We start from the raw sequence: 19520 nt of genomic DNA, 5'->3' as shown, positions 1-19520 counted from the left end.
GTCCCAAAAAACTGACTGGTTTTTTCCCCCACCATTCCCCCTAGATAAGGTTCCCCAGTTACCTCTCTCAGGCAGCGAGGGCAAATTCCCACCACTCTTGCTTTAAAGGAAATCTTCTTTCAGAGCATTATTACTGTTTGGCCAGCAGAGGCCACTGTTGCAGTAGTTTGCATTCTCTAACTTTCCAGGATACTCCCAACTCCGGCCCATATTAATTTAAACCAGAGACTACTTGGCGCACGTCAATTCTCATGCATGAAGGAGGAGCTCAAAACACAAGGTAGAATAGCCACACTACTTTGCAGGATATCTGGGGAACATGGCTAGGGGAAGATACCCTAGCAGGCAGCTCAACACAAGCCCCCAGCTCTTATCTTGCACATTCTATCTGCAGATCTCCAAGTGCTTTATAAAGGAGGTCAGTATCATTACCTCTGTTCTACAGATGGGGAAACTGAGGCACGGGGGGGAAGACACAGGGGGACCTTGCCCAAGATAATGCAGCATGGTGGCGGCAGAGCCAGGAATAGGACCCAGGTCTCCTGAGATGGTGTCTGGGGGCTCTAACCACTAGACCACACTGCCTCCTAGTGTGACAAAACTACATGTACTTAGTTCTTTCAGTCTCTCTGTGACTCAGTCCCTCCAGCAGAGCAGCCTAACAAGTATGCCTAGGAATCCAAACACATTTCAACACCACACAGGGACAGAATCTTAACACCTCGTTTGAAGAGGAGGTACATGTGACTGGAGTGTGAATAAAGCTACATGAGGGTTAAAGGAAAAAGCTGGTAACAGCAGGCGGATTGCAGAATTAGCTCCCTGTCCGAGGATCCTTATGGCTGGCTGATATTAATCCTAGAGCCTCTGGCTTCCAACAGGCGCAGTCAAGATTCCACAGCCCAGCCCAGGCCGCCTCCGAGCCCCGGTGCAGAGTCACTTGGGGAAAGCATTTCCTCCTGCTCCTCCACACCAGACACTAATCTGTATTCCATTTACAGGAGTGTGCGCCAGGGTTCCAGCTAAACCATTCTAGGGGACATATGGAAGTCGTATGTTTCCAGCACAGTTTACCAAGATGTATACGGAGAATAGGGCAAGAGCTTGCTGAAAAATAAGGAATTACCGAGATCCATCATCTCTGCTTTGCGGAACTGTGCTTTATTTTAGTGGCTGTCCCCACCCTGTTATTACTGTTACCCTCCTTTCTGCCGCCTGCTCGCGTCCCTTCTTTAAATAGATCGCAAGGTCTTTAGGGCAGAGACCTTGTCCAACCACGTGGGCCAGCACGTAGCACAATGGGGCCCTGATCCAGATTAGGGCCTTTGGATGCTACTGTAATAAATCAGACACGGAGCCAGACAGTCCGATGGCAAGGGAAGCCAGAGGGGGCTAATTCAAAGGTATTAGCATGTTCATCAGTGGAGGAGGCAGGGTCTACTGAGTCGAAACAGAATCAGATCAGAAATGCCAATAGCATTCTGCCCACAACTCCTACATCCAACACCAGCGGCCTCTTAGGAGCTGCAATGGTTGACATTAATACAGGATTTGGTGTGCGCTCTGCTCTGCTCCCCAGCCTTCCTCCCTACCCTCCCCAGCTGAAGAAGGAATCAACTTGCACCTTCTATTTCATTGGGAGTATTTATATTTGGATCCACAGATGGCCAAAAGCAGCAAGAAACTATTTAACCCACGGAGTATGCAGAGAGGGTTCACAGCAGATGCCAGAAAGTACCTTTTGTAGAAAATCGTTCATGCAGACACAAATCACTCACTATGAAAGTTTAAAGATGCACTGATAAAGCTACCCTCAAAGGCTCCTACAGCTTCTACTGCCAGGGAATAAACCGTGGAGGAAGGGGCCAGAAAATATCTGGCTCCAAGCTCCCAAGTTACAGTTTCCACCATGCTTCTCTCCTCCTGCAGGAGCCGCAGCGGCCCTAGGAAGCCTCACCTGCGTTTGAGTTTCTCCGCGAGCTCATCCAGGATCTGCACAGCTTGTCTGTGGTAATCTACCTGGGCATCCACCAGGGCTGAGAGTTGGCTCACTTGCTCAATCTGAAAGGGTCATAAACTGCGATGAGTGGCTTTCACACCATGGGTGGCTTTCATACGCTACTACGGGAGGCTTCTACTGCTCCACTGGGGCCTTAAGCACACTGGGAAACATGCAAAAAGCAGCTTGAAATTTACATGCAGCGAGAAGTCTTAGAATTAGGGACCTTTAAATTCAGTCATTCGCTAAGGCTCAGCGAGACAGCGGCCGGTAGCTTGGCACCTCGAAGGACACGGGTTTAGCTGACATTCTGCATCATGACTGAATGAGCTGTGTCAGCCATGTCCTGACCAAACACATGTTCACAGAAGAGTCTCCACACTGCCTCATTCATATAATTATCAGTCTCAGCCCTGGACTGCATCAGCAGGGAGGGGGCTACGGGGTCAGGACTGAAGGGCATTTGCAAAGCTGTTCTGGGTGTGTGTGGGGGGAATGATGGAAATAACAGGGGGAGGGGGTGCAGGATCACAACAGGGGCCCATTGGCAGAGGCATGACAGGGGATTCGGTGTCATTTTTTACGAGCATCAAAGCACCAGACACTCTCACCTGCCCCCCAATAAAAGCACACCGCCCCCTGCTGCCCCAGACACACATACAGGAGTGCTGCAGCTCAGGCAGCATCCCAGCAGCGCACAGACGAGCAAAGCGAGCAGTGACCTCTAGGGGACACTCACGTCAGTCTCCAGAAGGTTGTGCATACTAGTCTCCGCTATTTCCTTGGACTCTTCAAATTTCTCCAGGGCCTGGCGGAGCTCCTCGTCCGGGATCTTCCCCTGACGTTTTTTCTTGTAGTCAAAGTCCAGGCGCCTGCCCTCCAGCTTCTTAAGATGATGCTTGGGAGAGAAGGGTTATGAGCGGTTAAACTAAAACCACGGGCCGGGGCACCCAAACTTTTCCCAATGAACACAGCAAAAACCAAACCACCCAGCCTCCCACCACCCAGACTAGGCAATTGCTGGCATCACCTTCAGACAGGCTCCCCGCAGACTACAGGGCCCAGTGCGCAATGCTCCGCAGGGAATGCTGGTCAGGAATGAAGAGCAGTGCGGGGGATGAGGGAACTACTTGAATCCAGTTCAGCAGAGGATTTATGATTGCTGTGACTATGGTTTCTTTTTCATTGTTTGGAAACAGCCATAAAGAAGTTGGCAAGATGGTACATTTTCCTCCCCCTTCTGTTCCTAAACTGGAGGGGAACCAAACTGCCGCAGTTCAGCATGGGTCTGCTTGCCATAAATCACTTTGAAAGGAGAACTACACAGCTGGGCCCTTGCCTTCGGTTCGCCGCTGGGCAGTCAAGAGTCTTTAGACGCAACACTTTGGTTATAAGCCCTGGGCTTAAAACATCTCTTCTGAGACTGAAAGCAGACGGGGCTCACGTCTGTCTGGCACCTAACAAGCTTATGGTGCTCAGTAAATCTGTGTTACATTGCTAGTTCGGGAGTCAGTTCATATAGGTCACATTGTAAGCGAGAACCTGTTCTCAGTAGGTTTTAACTGGTTTGATATAGGTTTCAACGGTTCCCACTGCAAAACCTTGTGACGTTCAAGAGCCTTGTCTCGTGAATGTGAGGAAGGTGCTGGCTAGCTGTGAGCAGACCTCCTCAGCAGGGACAGCTGCTATGATACAGCAGCCTTGTGGGGTTGTTTCTGGGCTTCTCATGAGACGTAGGTGAGCAAGAAAGAGACACGCAGCCCTAGATCTACGTTTCAGGATATTGGGACGCTGGAACTGAAAGCTGATCAATGCACCCAAGGCAACGTCCCCGTTTGTCAGTCTCAGGAATCCATAATGCAAACGATCTAAGTACCTGCAGCTACACAACGTAAGTCGGGAAATCTAAACTACATTATGAAGGTAGCTTAGCGCGAGTGAATAAATCTGGAAACTGTTGCAAGAAACACACCCCCCCCCCCCCCCCGTCATGGGCTGGTTAAGGAACAGCAGCGGCGGTGGCAGGGGATGTTAAACACACCAGAAGAAAATGCTAGTGGAGCCAAGGGAAACACGGAGAAAGCATGCAAAACGCAGGGTAACGAAACCAGATGCTGCGCAGACTACTTCGGCTTCTGCAGCGATACTGGTCATTAGAGCAGGTGCTAAAAACCTGAAGAGGCCAGAGTGTGAAAGAGAAGGGGGAAAAGGAGAAAAATCTTCTGAGTTACCTGGATCTCTTTCAGGTCTTTGTCGCACAGGTTCTGGAGAGGATCGATAAAGTTCTGTTTGACTTCAATATCCAGCGAGTCTTTCACTTCAGCCAATCGTTTCATAGCTTCACCAGCATCAAGAAGTGCGTCACCTTCACGTGAGAGAAGAGAGGAAAAAGAGAGAGGGTGATAGAGGAAAAAAAGAGCCAGGCAGTTAAAGCCGGAGTCTGTGGCAGCTGCATGCAGAGCCGCTCTGCTGAAACACTCAGCATGCACAAGCCCCAGTCATGTATCAGACACCCACAAGTTCTCATTGGGATCAACTGGAATAGCATGGCAGGCAGGGAGCATGAGTGGTTAGAGCAGGTGGTGTGGAATTGGGATTCCTAGCTTCCATTTCCAGTTCTGAGACAGATTATGTGATCTCTGGCAACTCATTTCACTTTTCTGTGCCCCATGTTCCTCACCTGAAGGAGTGTCTATAGAAAATGGTTGGAACTCTCTGATGCAAGGTGCTACAGAAAGGGAAAATGCTATAGTGGACCCAGTTAAGTCTTAGGATTAATCTCAGGCCATTTTGATCCATTTTTTAAATAAAACTTCCCCAGATGTTGGCAGCAACCCAAGATATTTTTAGGATCTTTAATTGTGGGTGTAAATTGAACCTAACAGTAATAGATCTGAGTTAACTATCTAAGCATGAATGAAAAATGAAGAAAAATATGTTTGCACAAAACCCTTCTATTTTCAGTTTTTCCTATGGCCCTTCCCCTGCCAGGGTGTCTAAAGTCTGACAGCTAATAATGTAAGATGAACAGAAATGCTTCTGTGATTTATTTTTTTAAATTCCAATGGAAACAATGATGAATTAATAAAGTATCTCCTGCAGCGTTTGCAACCCAAGCATTTCAGCATTGGGCTGGGGCAAGAGAATGTGAAAGTGAAATTTACAATAAACAAAGTGAATCTATTTTCACTGCTCCAGTGAAAACAAAAACTGTGCAAAAAGTCAATTTTTAAAAAGTTCTTTCAGTGTTAATAACCCGAGATACCACAACACAGGGAAGGCTGCGTTATTAAAACATACAGTTTTAAGCCTGAGGGTGTTCCTATAAAGGAGAGGCTGTTTAAGGTAGCCATGTTTTGTAGGGTCCTCTTAAAACTTATTTCCCCCTACTACTTTTCAGATCCTGCATTGCAGCAATGTCTCCTCCAGCCAAGGAGAAAGCTAGCCAGGTCTCCCAGATCAGGGAACGTTCCGCCCCACATTATGATGTGATCACACAGCTGTAAGCTGTCCCGAATCCAGCCACATGGGAAAGCTGCATGTTTTGGTGGATTAATACTGCTGTCATCAAATGGCTTCATTTCTCCACTCCCACATCCCCATAAGTCACACGTGGTTTGTTTCATGGGAATGAGGCAGTGCCACACGGGAAGATTTTTGGCTGTGGTCCCCTCAGAGTCCAGTTTCAGTTAAAATTGCATGATGAGGCTCTTGATCTCTTCCCTTGCTACTTTCCATGTCAAATTTGCTCAGTTTGAGTCGGAAGGTGGTTTCTCCTAGATGCAGGGTTCTCCCAGAGGTTTTAAAAACCAAAGGTGGTTTAGCAGATGAGGCAGTTGCCTGGGACTTCGAAGTTCTGGGTTCTAGTCCCTGCTCTGCCAGGCTCCCTGCCTAACCCTGGGCAAGTCAGTTAAATGCTCTGTGCCCCTCTTGTAAAATGGGGATAGTGTTTGTAGGAGTGTGGAGAGGATTGTGACTGAACGCAAGACACTCATTGCAACGGTGGGAGCTGCAGAAGTGGCTACAGTGAGTTACATCAGTACTATTAATAAGGATTCTATGCTCATTTCTGACACATCCAGCGCACCTGGGAGCCCTAGAAATACAAACTTGGTCTGATCCTGCACGGCGCTGAGCACTTCCCATGAGGTGTTGGGAGCAGAGGGTGCTCAACTCCGTGCAAGGTCAGGGCCGAACCTCAGATCATCCATAGAACTGTCGGCTGCGACTCCAGCTCACTTTTCTGTAGATGCAGCCACTCCACCAACACTGACCAAGGGCTTGTTTGGGTCACTAGAGGCAGTGGCTAGGACTTTAAAAGACACTTGAAAAGCAGATTAAAGTAGCAGAAAGATGGCTGGGGGCAGGGTTAAGGGTCCAGCCAGGCATATCAGGAGCTCAGTTTGCATACACCACTTCTTTAAGAGGAGCTTTTGCCAAGCCCTAATCCCACTCCCGACCCCAGTGAAATGTCATTTCCCTATCTGCATATTAGGAAAGGTCGGTTTCCTTTTCTCCCTCCACTTGACTCACGCGAACAGGTCAGTGATTTACAGTAAGATTTAAGGAAAGCCAGGAACAGGAATTTACGTCCTATCACCCCCCTTAGGGGCTGGCTGGCCCAAGGGAACACGTCAGGGAGCACTCACCGAAATTGGATTCGTCGCCCAGCTCCTTTCCATACCGGATCATGCTCTCCCCCAGGAGCCCTTCCGACTGCGGATAGCCGGGGTTTTTCACCTGCCCGCGGATCTTCGACATGGTGTTGAGCATCGTTAGCTTGGCTCTGGAAGCTGGCACAAAGAGACAGCCCCATCTGTGTTTGCAATTAGTGGACTTGCCAGCAAGCAGTGACTGTTTGCCAGCTTTTTTTTTTTTTTTTTTTTAAGTTACTCCACTGGCCAAGAAAGCTTATTGTCTTAGCCTCCCAGAAATATCACTGGCTCTAAAGAATGGCCCCTGCCAAGACAGCACGCAGAAAGTAGTTCAGAGCTCGCCAGCAAGGTCTAAAGAGAAGTTCACCAGCCCTCTTGCCATTCTAGTTAAACCCTAGTGTGCTGGAGTCAATGAGACTGACTGGACCCTAGCAGGAAGGCAGTCAGGCTCCAGGAATGACCGTGACATACTCGCCTCCCACCTCACAGGAGACAACTCCATTCCTAAACACCTCCGAGCCAGTAGCCCGTCTGCTGCATCTCGAACCCAAAGGACACCGGTGACTATTTGTCAGTCAGTCAATCTGATGTTCTGGGCTCAGAGAAAACGTCACAAGGACGTAGGCTTCTGTTGAATGAGTGGAGGGTGGACGGGGCATAATTGACAAGCACCGGCTGTAACAGTCCAGAGATGATCAAAATTTAAACTCTGGTTCACACGGGCCCCAAAGCCTGAATGAGCTCAGGGAAGGGGAGGACATGGCTGTCACAAAAGCCAGGTCAGCATATTTCCAGTAGAGGGCAGCAATGCTTGTAACCCAGTAGCCCGCTGGGAAGGGGCCACCCCAAAGCCAAGGAGGCTGGCTGGCGTTTCTGAGCTTTCCCCACTCTCTGCATGAAACGGCCTCTCTCCCCTCGTGCAATGGGAGGAGTACTTGCAGGATGCTGGCAGAGCAGGGCTGGCTGTGGGCGCTTACCTGGGTTGGGTTGCAGGTATTCTGTAGTTCTGGTTAATACTTCTGTGACCGCCTTGCTGGTAACGTCCACTTTCTGCAGGGAGAAGATGATCCAACAGCAGTGTAATCCAATCAGTACCCACCTCGGAAACGCGCGGAGAGGCACACAGGGCCATCTGTTACCCTACTCACCTTTTCCATTTCTTTGAAGTCATCATCAAGCTTGGTCCCTTCAGCTCCACCAACCTTCTCGCTGACCAGCTGTAGAGACACAGTGAACAAGGGAGAGACATGTCAGTCACACTAGGAGCAATTCCGTTGCAGCTCTGACTGTGCTCTTCCACTCCAGAATGATGCAGACCTCAAAAGCACCCGACTTGACAAGGTTTAGGGTGTTGTAACCCTTATGGGTCTGATCCTGCACCCTTTATAGGCACTGAACCTCAGTGGCAGGTAGTGGCCCGAGTCCCTTACAGCTGCCTGATGCTAAACACCACAAAGAGATGGGGTTCCTTGAAGCTGCGAACGCTGGTGGTTAGAGTCAGTGCTTCCATGAGAATCTCTCATGGGTTTCTTTTCTTTTCTTTTTTTGGTTGCGCTCGTATGCAAAGTGACAGCTTTCGAATACTCCCTGAAAGTCGGAACTGATTGGCTGCAATGTTCCTGGGAGTGGTCACGACCCCACTGATTTTGGGGAACACGCAGAACCCCCACCATCCGGTTAGCTGAGCCACAACTTCAAGCCCCAATGGTCTTTAGATTAAGGGACTGGTTGGTAGCATCTGTTAACACCTTCCAGTTAATACCTCTAATTCATCTCTGCCTCTTCGCCCAACAGAATGTAACCTGTCAACAATGCAAATACCTTGTGTCTCCCTGACAGAAGAGACACAATCAGGGTGGGGGAAGGAAGTAATGGGGCACAGGATTCTGGAGCCAAGGGAAGAGAAGCACATAAACTCCTAGCATACGTATGCAGAGTTCCTGGCATGGTGGGAGAATGAGGGGCACACAGAGCCCCTGAAAGGAGGGCGAGGGTAGCACTGAGCCCCTGCAATAGAAGGGAGCTCGTGGGGTTAGAATGGAGGGATGCACGGAGCACCTTGTGTGTGCAAGGAGGTTGGCCTAAATGAACAGCGTTGCCATCCCTAGCAATGCTGCTTCAAGGTTCCATTCCAGGGTGCAGGACAGAACCTTCTAATATGCCAGCGGCATCTTCAAATGCGCCTTTAAACTTTCCCGTGTGGCTGCAGTTTTGGTCATTCAGATCACCGGACAAACCGCATTTTCCTAGCCTTGGAGAAGCCACAATGCAGCTTCCGAAATTACAACAATCAACTGTTTCAAGTCAGCTGTTAGGGAAGGGCGGGTGCAAGATTTAATCAAGGTTTGTTTAAATATTAAGCAGGATACAATGCTGCTTCCACCTCACTTTGGAACATCAGGATTCCTGATTACAGCAAAGAGGAACCTCAGCAGCAAACAGACCATAAGGAGAAGTACAGAAGGATTCTCTCCTGGTGGTTAGGTCTAGGCTGCGGTTTATCCCTTCTCATGTCGTTTAGATGCCAAACCTGTAGGACATTTCAGGTTGCACCTGCAAAGCAGGTGACATACAGAGAAGCGCTACAGCTGTGCAGTCGCTTGCACAGCCTAGGACAGAGTATTATTTTGTGACAGTGAAATGTGTGCTAATGGTCACCGAACAGTCAGTAAAATTCCAGTCCCGCTATATTAAGCGGCACAGCATGGTAACAGGAGGTTGCGTAACAGAAAAAAATATAGATTAGGCCTTTGATGGCCTCTGACAGGTTTCGCTTTAATAAATATTTAGAGCCGTGTAAGCACGCAAGGCCCTGTACAAACACAGATGCTCCTTGGGGCAGGATCCGCTGAGATGCACAGTACACAAAGAAATATTAAAATATAAAGGGTCACGGGTGATCGGAGATTTTTGAGCAAAAACAAAACAAAAGAGTTTTCAAAGGACCGGCAAACAAAGGGGAGAGGGTGAGAAATTGTGCTCGTGCCTCTTTTTGTGCACGTTTCTAACTTAAAGGGGGTCTGGAAGGTTTGCGGGTTTTTTAGAAACTTCTTTTTTGCATTTCGTATGTAAAAAAGAAGAAAAAGCAAGTCTCCTCGAGCTCAGCAGTAAAGTAGGAAGGCAACGCCATTAGACGCGAAGCCTGATTGAGAGGGAAGTGGTTTTGATTCAGATAATAAAAATAAGCAGCTTTTAAAATGAACACCCATGTAAAACGTAAACACTGGGGGAAGGTGGAGGGTACAGGATCTTAGTCCCCCGTCTGTGCTCCTCAATGCAGGGCACTGGGAGCGCTCCCAATCCATGTCACAGATCTCCAGTGAGTCCTCATGCAAAATAAGGGGAAGACCAGACCTTGCATGCATATTTTTCTAGGCCTTCTTTACACATCAGAAAGAAGAGAAAAAAAAGTGCACAACCCTGTTAACCTCCCTTTGAGGCGCCAGGGGTGGCAGTTCTGTAAAGGGCTACGTTCACTGAGGGGTCCACCATTTGTCGGATTTGCAATTAAAATGAAAAACCTTCTGAAAGGGCCCGTGCTTGTGTTCTGTTCTTTCACTTCCTCAGAGGGGAAAAAATAATCCCCCATGAAGGTTTCCCTTGCATATTTTTGCCTTAGAAGACACAAATAATATTTCGTGCTTCTATCGGTCTTTCATTCAAGACTCTCAAAGAGTTCTTAACAAGCTGCACAGCCCTGTTTTGAGGCAGGTATTATCCCCATCTTACAGGTGGGAAACTGAGGCACAGAGCCATACATAAATTACTAACTAAAGACTATACAGCAAATCAGAATAACTGGGCATAGAACAGAGGCCTCTTGATAGAGCCCTTCTCTAATCCCTAGTCCACAATCCCTTGCCACACTAATTGGGGGAGTCACCAACAAGCACTGCTGTAGGAAATTTAAAAAGCAAAAACGAAACCAACCCCAGTTTCTAAACAAAGGACACCAAGATCTGTAAGAACCTACAGCAAAACCTGAGTCCATTTATCAAGGTGTCTGCAGAGCCCATGCCAAGGTGGAAGAAAAGGTGAGGTGTGTGAGTAAAAGAGAAAGCTCCCATTTGCTTGGCCAGACTAGGGTGACCAGATGCCCTGATTTTATAGGGGCAGTCCCAATATTTGGGGCTTTGTCTTATACAGGCGCCTATTCTCCCACCCCACCTCCCTGCCACACACACACTCCCTGATCTGATTTTTCACACTTGCTATTTGTTCACCTTAGTCCAGACAGAAAGACCTTGCAAAAAGTGTGTTAAATCCACCAAAAATAACAGTCTTCCCTGCAGTCCAAACAGAAGGAACATTTTCCTCCCAATGCCATTCTGATTGTATGAGGCAGTGGAAAACACTGAGCAGACAATACACATTGCCTAAGTGGCAAAGGGAGTCAAGTGATTTCTTTATTCAGTGGTTCTCAAACTATGGGACAGGCCTCCCAAGGGAGGCCCAGGAATGTGTCAAGGGAGGCAGGAGCTGTGATTTGTTTGTTTGTCTGTTTTGTTTTTTGTTAAGAGCTCTGGCTGTCAGCCCCAGCTGGCTGGGACTCCTGCAGCAGGGCCATGCACACCCATGAGGTGGAGATAAAGGGGAGAGCCGGAGCCCTCCTCCTCTCCACCCCTAATCCTGGGGCTCTCCTCCTCTCCACCCTTAATCCTGGGGCTCTCCTCCTCTCCAGCAGCGCAGAAGTAGGTGGCAATGGGGAGCTAAGTCTGCTGTGAAAAGTGATCTTGGCGAATATCACTTTTCACATTGCCACCCTTACTTCTGAGCTGTGCTGGCATGGTGCCGCCTTCAGAGCTGGGCACCCAGCCAGCAGCTGCTGCTGCTCTCTGCTCTGCCTTCAGACACAAAAATGGGGGCCCGGTCAAATAATGTTGAGAACCACTGCTTTAGATGATTTAGCAGTGCTAGGCTCCAGAGGGAATTGTACCCTGGGATGCTGAGCAAAAAGAAGAGGAATGATTGTAATGGCGGGGGGACCATCAGAGTTCCAAAGAACCCCCAGACCTCAGAACCAGGGCTAGCAGGAAGGAGAAGGGAAACTGGATACTGCACAGTTCAAATGGTTCTTAGTATCAGCTTGCAGGGGAATAGATCAGGAACCTGGGTACTAAAGGTTTGTGATCAGAGGACAACCAGGATCAACAACAGCAAAGCACTAGAAGCAGGAGATGCATCTCCTTCCTTCCTTGATATTTACAATTTTGGAAGCGTCATCAGGCCATTCATAGCTGCAGAGGGCGGCACAGATCTCTCCGGGGGAGAAATGCTTCGAGAGCAAACAGCACCTCTGTACCAAAAGGATACAGTGCTGATCAGCAGCAGCAGCAGGATAAATCCTTACAAGGGAAAAAATACAACAGTTCAGTGAAGCTGACAAACAAGAGAGGCCTGCACTTGGGCCCGGCTTCGGTAAGTGGAAGCGAGGTTCTTTTTTGAGGAAGGGAAGCTGTGGTTCGGAAGAAGGCTGCAGACACTAGTCAGACAAGAGCTGTTTTATTTAACCCACAGACATTCCAAATACTGCGGGAGTGGCTCATGCTTCTGCTGTCCAGTCCACCCAGCATGACTCTCAACTGGAAATGACACTTGTCAGGTGAGATTCCTGTGTACCTGTAAATCATGTTGGTCCAGATCACGAAGGGAAATCTCACCAGACTGTCCAGCCTCTGTTCTGAGCAATTGTCATCTAATGCAATCAAGCTTTTCCCTATTTACTTTGCTTCCACTCTCACAGAGAAAAGCCAAAAATAGTTAGTGAAGATGATGGAAGCAACATGCCTGGGATATTGACAGGCGGTGAGGACATACACCTAGGAAGGGGCTCTGACCAAGCCCATCATGCTCCAAACAGAGCCAAGTCATTTCCCTGAAAAACATTCTACCTGCCCCCAACCCAGATTGGGGTGTCTCCATGGAGATCTACTTGCTGGCAGCAAACAAATGGAGCTTGTCTTTTTGCGGCCTTTTGAGGGGGGCTTTTTGCACGGCCACAGCTCAGAACCCCAGCACACACTTCCACAGGGCAACTACTGAACTAGGAAGATAGACGAAGACATTCCTTACTAGCGAGACTAAAGGTTTCTCTCCAAAGCAGGGAAAACAAGAATCTCTGCCTTCCATTTCCCCACCACAATGGGCAACCTAGGATGGGTCTCTGGACTGGCAGAACCAAGATGCACATTTCCAGCAACCAGGCTGCCTTTCCTGCGCCTCTCACACTCGCCAAATCAGAACGGATAAGACAATTGTCCTGCAATCATTACAGCGAAATAGCCCTCATACGAAACCCGTAACACTGCCCATGCAGGCTGCACCTGTACAATTAGAAACCCCTCCTTTATTATTAGTTACTGCATTTGAGACGGGTGTGACTAGCTCTATGCAGTTCCATTCCCGAATCTCCTCCCTACCCATCCACCCACTCAGACTTTCTGCCCAAGCAGCTGCAATAGCCCCAGTGAGGGAAGCTCCTATTGTGTTCAGGAAGGCACTGCATGCCATATAAAATACACCGTTCACCACAGTGATTCTGGATGTTTTAAAAGCCTCCAAGAGCACAGAGAGTTTTCCTCACTCACAGATTAAATGAATTCTCCTTTTAACATTCAAGGAATCCTACTGGTATACCTGCTGGGTGGGAAGAATGAGACAGAGGCTGCCTCCTTGATGACTCTAATTAAACTGGGAGGCTTCCTTAAGGGAGGGATGAGGGAACATACTGTAAAGAGCTACTCCTTGCCAAGGAAGGAAACAAGTCAGGCTGCATGCTGAGAAGCGAGCCACTAATTCCCGTCCCCCCAAATCGAGCTGTGATAGACTTAAGAAGAAAACCAGCTTCTGAAAATACAACAGCCTTAACTCAGAGTCTAACTTGAAACCAAATTTATAAGCACCACATTGCCTTTCCAGCCAGACTACCTGGAGGGACTCTGCAAAGTCTAGCAAGGAGAAGGTTTCTCCCACCTCGGAAGTGACGGGGAGAAGGGGAGCACAATCTTGGCCAGAGTTTTCTCTCTTTGCTTGTGGGGAAGACAGAGAAAAGTATCCACACATAATCCCTTTGCACTCTGGTCTCACTGAGCTGAACTGCAAGGGCGGTGGTCGCTGCTGCTTGGAGGCATCTACATCAGATCAACCGATGTCTGATACGGAACAGACATGACAGCAATCGCTGCTGAGAAAGAGAAGTCAAAGATGGAACAGGGAACTGCTGAGTCTCTTAAGATACTGACCAAAGATGTAGTGCATGTTGGCTCCTGTCTATCCTCTATGCCAGTGGTTCTCAACCTATTTACTGTTGTGGGCCGCACCTGGGCCTCAGGTTGAGAACCACAGTGTGCCCCCCGACTCCGCCCCACAGACCCCTATGCCCAGCGCCTCCCGCCCAGAGACCCCTCCACGAAGTGGGGCCAGGAGTGGAGCCCTGGGTGGGGGGCCCAGCAGCAGGGACCTCAGACCCTGCTGTGCAGGGCCCAGCAGCAACCCCTCCACAAAGTGGGGCCGGGTGTCAGGGCAGCAGCCCCGACGCCGACCCCGCCACATGGAGCCAGCTGGGCCAGCAGCCCCCGACCTTGCCACGTGGGGCTGGCCCATGACCCTGACCCCACCATGCCCTGCCCGGCAGCCCGGACCCCGTGGCGCTGAACAGTCAGGCAGCCGGTAACCCGGACCTGCGCAGCCCACAGCCATGTGCTAATTGAGCCACGTGCGGCCCACGGGTTGAGAACCGCTGCTCTATGCACTATGGGAGAGAGGCCACATGAAATGCAGTACCCAAGACTTTAGGCTTTCTCTGATGCGCAGAGATCTAGCTGTCCCAAAGGGATCCCTCGAGGGCTGGCTGAACAGAAGCCTTACACTCGGGTCACATTTTCTGCCCTTCCTATTTTCTTCATATAATTTTGAAATGGAACAACGACAGCAAAAGAAGAGGTCATAGACTGAGATTCTGAGCAGCAGAGAGAAGCCAGAGGTTGGAAGGTCCAGAAATGGCCCATTCTTTGTCAGTTGCTGGGACCTGCTAGACACCATCATGAGGCAGGTGAACCCTTCTGTCTGGGAAGAGGTTGATTCAAGGGAGCAGACGCAGAATCAGCAGCATTGCTCAGCTCAGCAGACGGGAAAGAGGAGTGAGGAGGACTGTAAAATTCACACTCATTGGTTGCTTTTCTTTACCCCATCCCAGCAGGGCTGGAAGAGCTACTCAAATACGCCCCTGCTCCCAGGTCTCTGAAGCAAGTGCTGTAATATTAGAGAGCAAGGTCAAGGCAGGGCAGGAACACAAAGCCAAACTCCTCATCCCCCGCCCAGCCTTCTTGTAGCAGCAGAGGTGGAATGTTTTTTACAGCAAGTATTGACACAAGGTGATAAAGTTGCACACCCTGATGGGTGATTTCCCTGAAGGGCTGTGAAACTCACAAGACAAGGGCAAATCAAAAGGCGGGAGGAAAGAGACCCAGACATGCTCAATTATAGAAGGTGGGGAATAAATCTCACACGGTGTATCCTTTTAGATAAAGATTTAACAATTAAAAATATTCCCGAGATAGCTACAAGCGTCGTTTACAAAATGACAGGGGGGGGGGTGTAGTGTAACACCCCGTCTAGCTCCTCCAGCTCCCCATCACCAGAGAGAGGGATGAGCACCACTGTTCAAAACCCATTTTCACCCCTGGCCCCTAGGAATCAGAGACGGAAGAGACTCGTGTGGTCACATCTAGTCCATCCCCTGCCAGCGATGGGCTGTTCCCGGCAGTATGTTTCCTATAGCTTTGTCCAGCCTTCTTTTAAACACACCAAGTCATGGGTCTTCCACTACTTTCCTTATGGAGCAGGGTGGGAATCAGAACAGTCAAGGTCTTCTCCTGCCATTTAAAAGGAATGGAAGGGCTGTGCATGGGGGAAGATGTTCAGAAGTGGCCAGTCTACATCTTACACTGATTACTGCAATAGGGAGTAAGTCAAAGGAGTAAGAAGGGAGTGGATATGCAGGTCTGGGGTTAAAGAATCATGGGAACCTCTCCAAATATATTTATGTGAGGTAAGATTTTAAAGAATTCAGATCACACACAACCCACCACTCACTCACCAACCAGTTTATGCCCCTGCTAGTCAAGTGGAGGGCAACCAACTTGTAAGAGAAAGGATCAGAAGAGAGACACTTGGTACATTGTGCTGGGTACATCCGATAATTACCAACTGGAGGAATGAGGAAGCTCGTTAACGCTATAAAGCAGATGACGACACTTTGTCCTGCCCACTGGTGCCATGACAGTTTCTAGAAACAAAAACAACGTTTAGAAACATACACACACCCTCCAAAATTCCCTGGATTATATTTAGTTCATGTCTCTGCTGCACCTGCTGTGCTCTCATTATCACCCAATCACACTGCAGCGACTAGAAAGGTGTGTTAGGACACGTTCCACAGCCTGGCACGTGTGTTCTCCCAAGACACGCTCAAATACAGCCAGCAGCAGCAAACGTTACAAGAGATCATAGAACCACTAGTTTGTGAGGGGCTATAGTCACCCCTCAGACAGCAACTGGATTTTTCTTACAGGACTAGGTCATTAGTACAAGCATCCAAGTACTGGCTGCCACCAGAGCAGGGGTCAGCAACCTTGCAGAAGTGCTGTGTCGAGTCTTCATTTAGTCACTCTGATTTAAGGTTTCGCCTGCCAGTCATACATTTTAACGTTTTTAGAAGGTCTCTTTTTATAAGTCTATAATTCAACAATAATTTAGTTATATATGTAAAGTAAATAAGGTTTTAAAAATGTTTAAGAAGCTTCATTTAAAATTAAATTAAAATGCAGAGCCCCCCGGGACCGGTGGCCAGGACCCAGGCAGTGTGAGTGCCACTGAAAATCAGCTCACGTGCCGCCTTTGACACGCGTGCCATGGGTTGCCTACCCCTGCACCAGAGGAAGGATGCCGGAGCAGATGGACTAAAGACTTACAAACGGTTGCTTGAGTGTGATTTTTTTATATTAAGTCACTGGCCGAAATTTTCAAAACCGCTTAGTGATTTTGGGGGTGTCTGTTTCTGGTACCCAACTTGAGACACTGTAAAAGGGCCAGTCTCACAAAGGGCTGTGCACCTGCTATCTGAAATTAGAAGCCTTTAGACGAGTAAGGTTTTTTGGGTGCCTAACTTGAGACACCCAAAAAAAAATCACTAGTCAGTTCTGAAATTTAGGCCATTCTGATCGGCCTGCTACCGTACACTTTTTCCCTGTAGTTTTATATATTTGATTCTTCTGAGGTTTTGCTCCTTTTAAACTATTAATGGCAGTGATTTCACACTTTTCTAATTGTGGGCCATCACTCTGCCGTCCCGCCCTCCCCACCCCCCTCAGAAAGCCCCCTCCAAGAATTATTTCTTTTGCATTCGTCTGCTGGGACAAACACATGCAACCACTGAATTCAAAACAATGTCCTCACTATAATGGACACGTATCCTTCTGGATCCTGGCATATCAAAGCCTTCCTGGTGCCTACAGCAGCCTTCTGTGAATACTGATTCCCAACAGGAAAGTTAAACAAACAAAAAAAAATAGCCCCACACCACCCCCCCTAACTTGCTCTCGCCCAATAGAAAGGGAGGAAGTGCAGTGGGAAAAGCCAGCCCACAAGGTGCTACAATGTTTTGAGTCCAAGATCAATATGCTTAGAACAACAGGAAACCCCAGTAGAGAGAGAGACAGCAAGTGGTTAAGAAAAGAAATTCTCCTCTAACACACACGCTTTTCTGTAGGCTGTTCATATGAATGCTCAAGAAAGCCACTCTTACTAGAGTAGTTCAGCAGGGGAAAACTCGTTAGAACTAAGCATAATTCAGGTCATCTTCAGTTTTGAGTTTCACTGATCCAAGTAACAATTTACTCTGGTGCTACGAGTAGATTTGGAGTAATGGGCACTGTCATTCACAACCACAATCTTAATGTGCCCTTTATTATGGTATTGGACAGCTGGAGCATTGGTGCTCACCCCACAGGGTTACCAACTGACCTTGCAGTGCATTATATTTCTATTGCATGCTCTGAATGAGCCGTGCAGGGCACTGTCGGAGTCAATCACACACTGCAGCACCGAGGTGGCTCTTGGAAAACGTGTGTGTTCCCAGACTTGCAAAGTTTCTGCCTCTTTAGTCTTTGTGCAGTGGAATCATGGATTGCAAGGCTCCTAGCAAACCAAGCTGCTGAGGGGCAGTGTCCCGTGTACGTAGTGATCACCTTATGGGTGTTTACAGAGACAGCAAGTCTGATATTGAAATTCCATGGCCTTGTCTTGGCACTAACAGTCTTGTGAAAGATCAGTTGCCACCTTCCAACCTGGTGCAGCCCCTGGAAATAAAGCAAGAATCAAAATGCATTCATCTAGGTTAGTCTAAATCCACTAGAACATTAGGTTGTGAGCAGAGCTTAAGATGCAGAGAAGCTTCAAAAATGTAAGTGTGACACTCTATACCTTGGGGGAGGGCCCTGTAACCCCCATAGTCATCGTATGTATACGACTGTGATACAGTATCATGGGAAAGAATAATGGCCTTCAGCAGATCATAACCGATCTCAGTGGTTCTCAAACTCCCCTCCCCCAATTTTTTTAAAATTGCCGAGGGTCTCAGTGGATCCTCTTAATAATTTTTGTTCTACAAATAAAAGCACACAACTCATGTTTTAATATCAGTAGTCATACCTTTCTAATGTGATGGATGTGCCCTCTCTCCCCCACTGTGGCAGCCCCCAAGCTGGGGCTGGGAAGGAGGGGGGGGTCTCTCCCTCTCTTGCCCACCATGGCAGCCCCCGAACTGGGGCTAGGAAGGAGGGCCATCTCTCCCTGGCAGCCGCAGCCCTGGAGCTGGGGAAAGTCGCCTCCTTCTCTGGCCGCCACAGCCCTGCCCGTCCTAAATTCCCCACACCCCCTCTTCTCACACCACTGCCTCCTCCACCTACCCACTATTCCCCCCAAGGCCACCACCTCACCTTACATGTGCATCTTCTCCAGGGTCCAGGCACCTAATTAGTGGAGCCATGCCTGCGCGGCTCCACTAATTAGGTGGGTGGCCCTTCATTCGCTTGTGTGCGGCTGCTGAGGCTTGCACCTTAGAGGCTACCTGCAGACTACCAGAATGGAGCTCACGGACCACAGTTTGAGAACCTCTGACCTATCTAAATATGCATTTTATCAGTGCATATGAAGTTATGTGTATGGTTGTCACTAAAATATGCTGTGAGTCAGGGTACTGCCCAGATATTAGATCCCCAGAGACAACAACAAGGGAGGTAATCAATGCCTGGGCGGGTGTGGAACAACCTTCAACAGCCACTGTCCAGCAAGGGAGTTGTAATTCAGTGACTCACTTGGACAAGGCCATACCCAAGGGAATTGCGCAACCTTGCCTGGTGACTCAGCAACGGCCACCAGATATGCCTGAGTTATGTTCTGCCTAGTCTCTAGGTCAAGAATTTCGACTGCGTGCTTATCTTTTATTATGGTAACGACGCTGACTTTTTGCCTCTCTTTTGTAATCAATAAACTTATTCTAGTGTTTATCCTTACCAGTGAGTTTGACTGAAGTGTTTGGTAAATCTGTTCAGGTTACAAAGGCTGGTATATGTCCACTTTCCATTGATGAAGTGGTGAACCAATTAATAAACTTGCATTGCTCAAGAAAGGGTCTTGAGTAGTGCAAGACAGTGTATCCGGTGGTTCAGGGCTGGGAGCTGGGGGGATTTGGTTGGTGCCTTTCTCTGTGTGATTCGTGAGTGGCTCTGGGATTCAGGCTATCTAGCCAGGTGTGGGCTCCTCATGTGTTTGTACTGAGTGGTAACAACATCTGGAGGGGTTTACTG

The 19520-nt window shown here is 48.6% G+C and overlaps 1 protein-coding gene across 4 annotated transcripts in view; it reads right to left on the bottom strand.

Annotated features, from left to right (window-relative positions):
• Window positions 1–19520, bottom strand: part of SH3GL1 (SH3 domain containing GRB2 like 1, endophilin A2) — a 46675-nt gene that overhangs the window by 8193 nt on the left and 18962 nt on the right. For all 4 annotated transcript variants that reach the window (XM_044998292.1, XM_044998291.1, XM_044998293.1 and 1 more), the window contains exons 3-8: window positions 7803–7871; window positions 7632–7704; window positions 6649–6792; window positions 4231–4364; window positions 2739–2897; window positions 1958–2061 (exon numbers count right to left, since the gene is read on the bottom strand). In XM_044998292.1, the coding sequence (XP_044854227.1) occupies window positions 1958–2061; window positions 2739–2897; window positions 4231–4364; window positions 6649–6792; window positions 7632–7704; window positions 7803–7871 (683 nt within the window). The remainder of the gene's footprint in view (window positions 1–1957; window positions 2062–2738; window positions 2898–4230; window positions 4365–6648; window positions 6793–7631; window positions 7705–7802; window positions 7872–19520) is intronic.

Source organism: Mauremys mutica, chromosome 24, assembly GCF_020497125.1.
Source record: "Mauremys mutica isolate MM-2020 ecotype Southern chromosome 24, ASM2049712v1, whole genome shotgun sequence".
In the NCBI taxonomy this organism is placed as follows: Eukaryota; Metazoa; Chordata; order Testudines; family Geoemydidae; genus Mauremys; species Mauremys mutica.
This window is presented reverse-complemented; position numbering and strand designations above follow the sequence as displayed.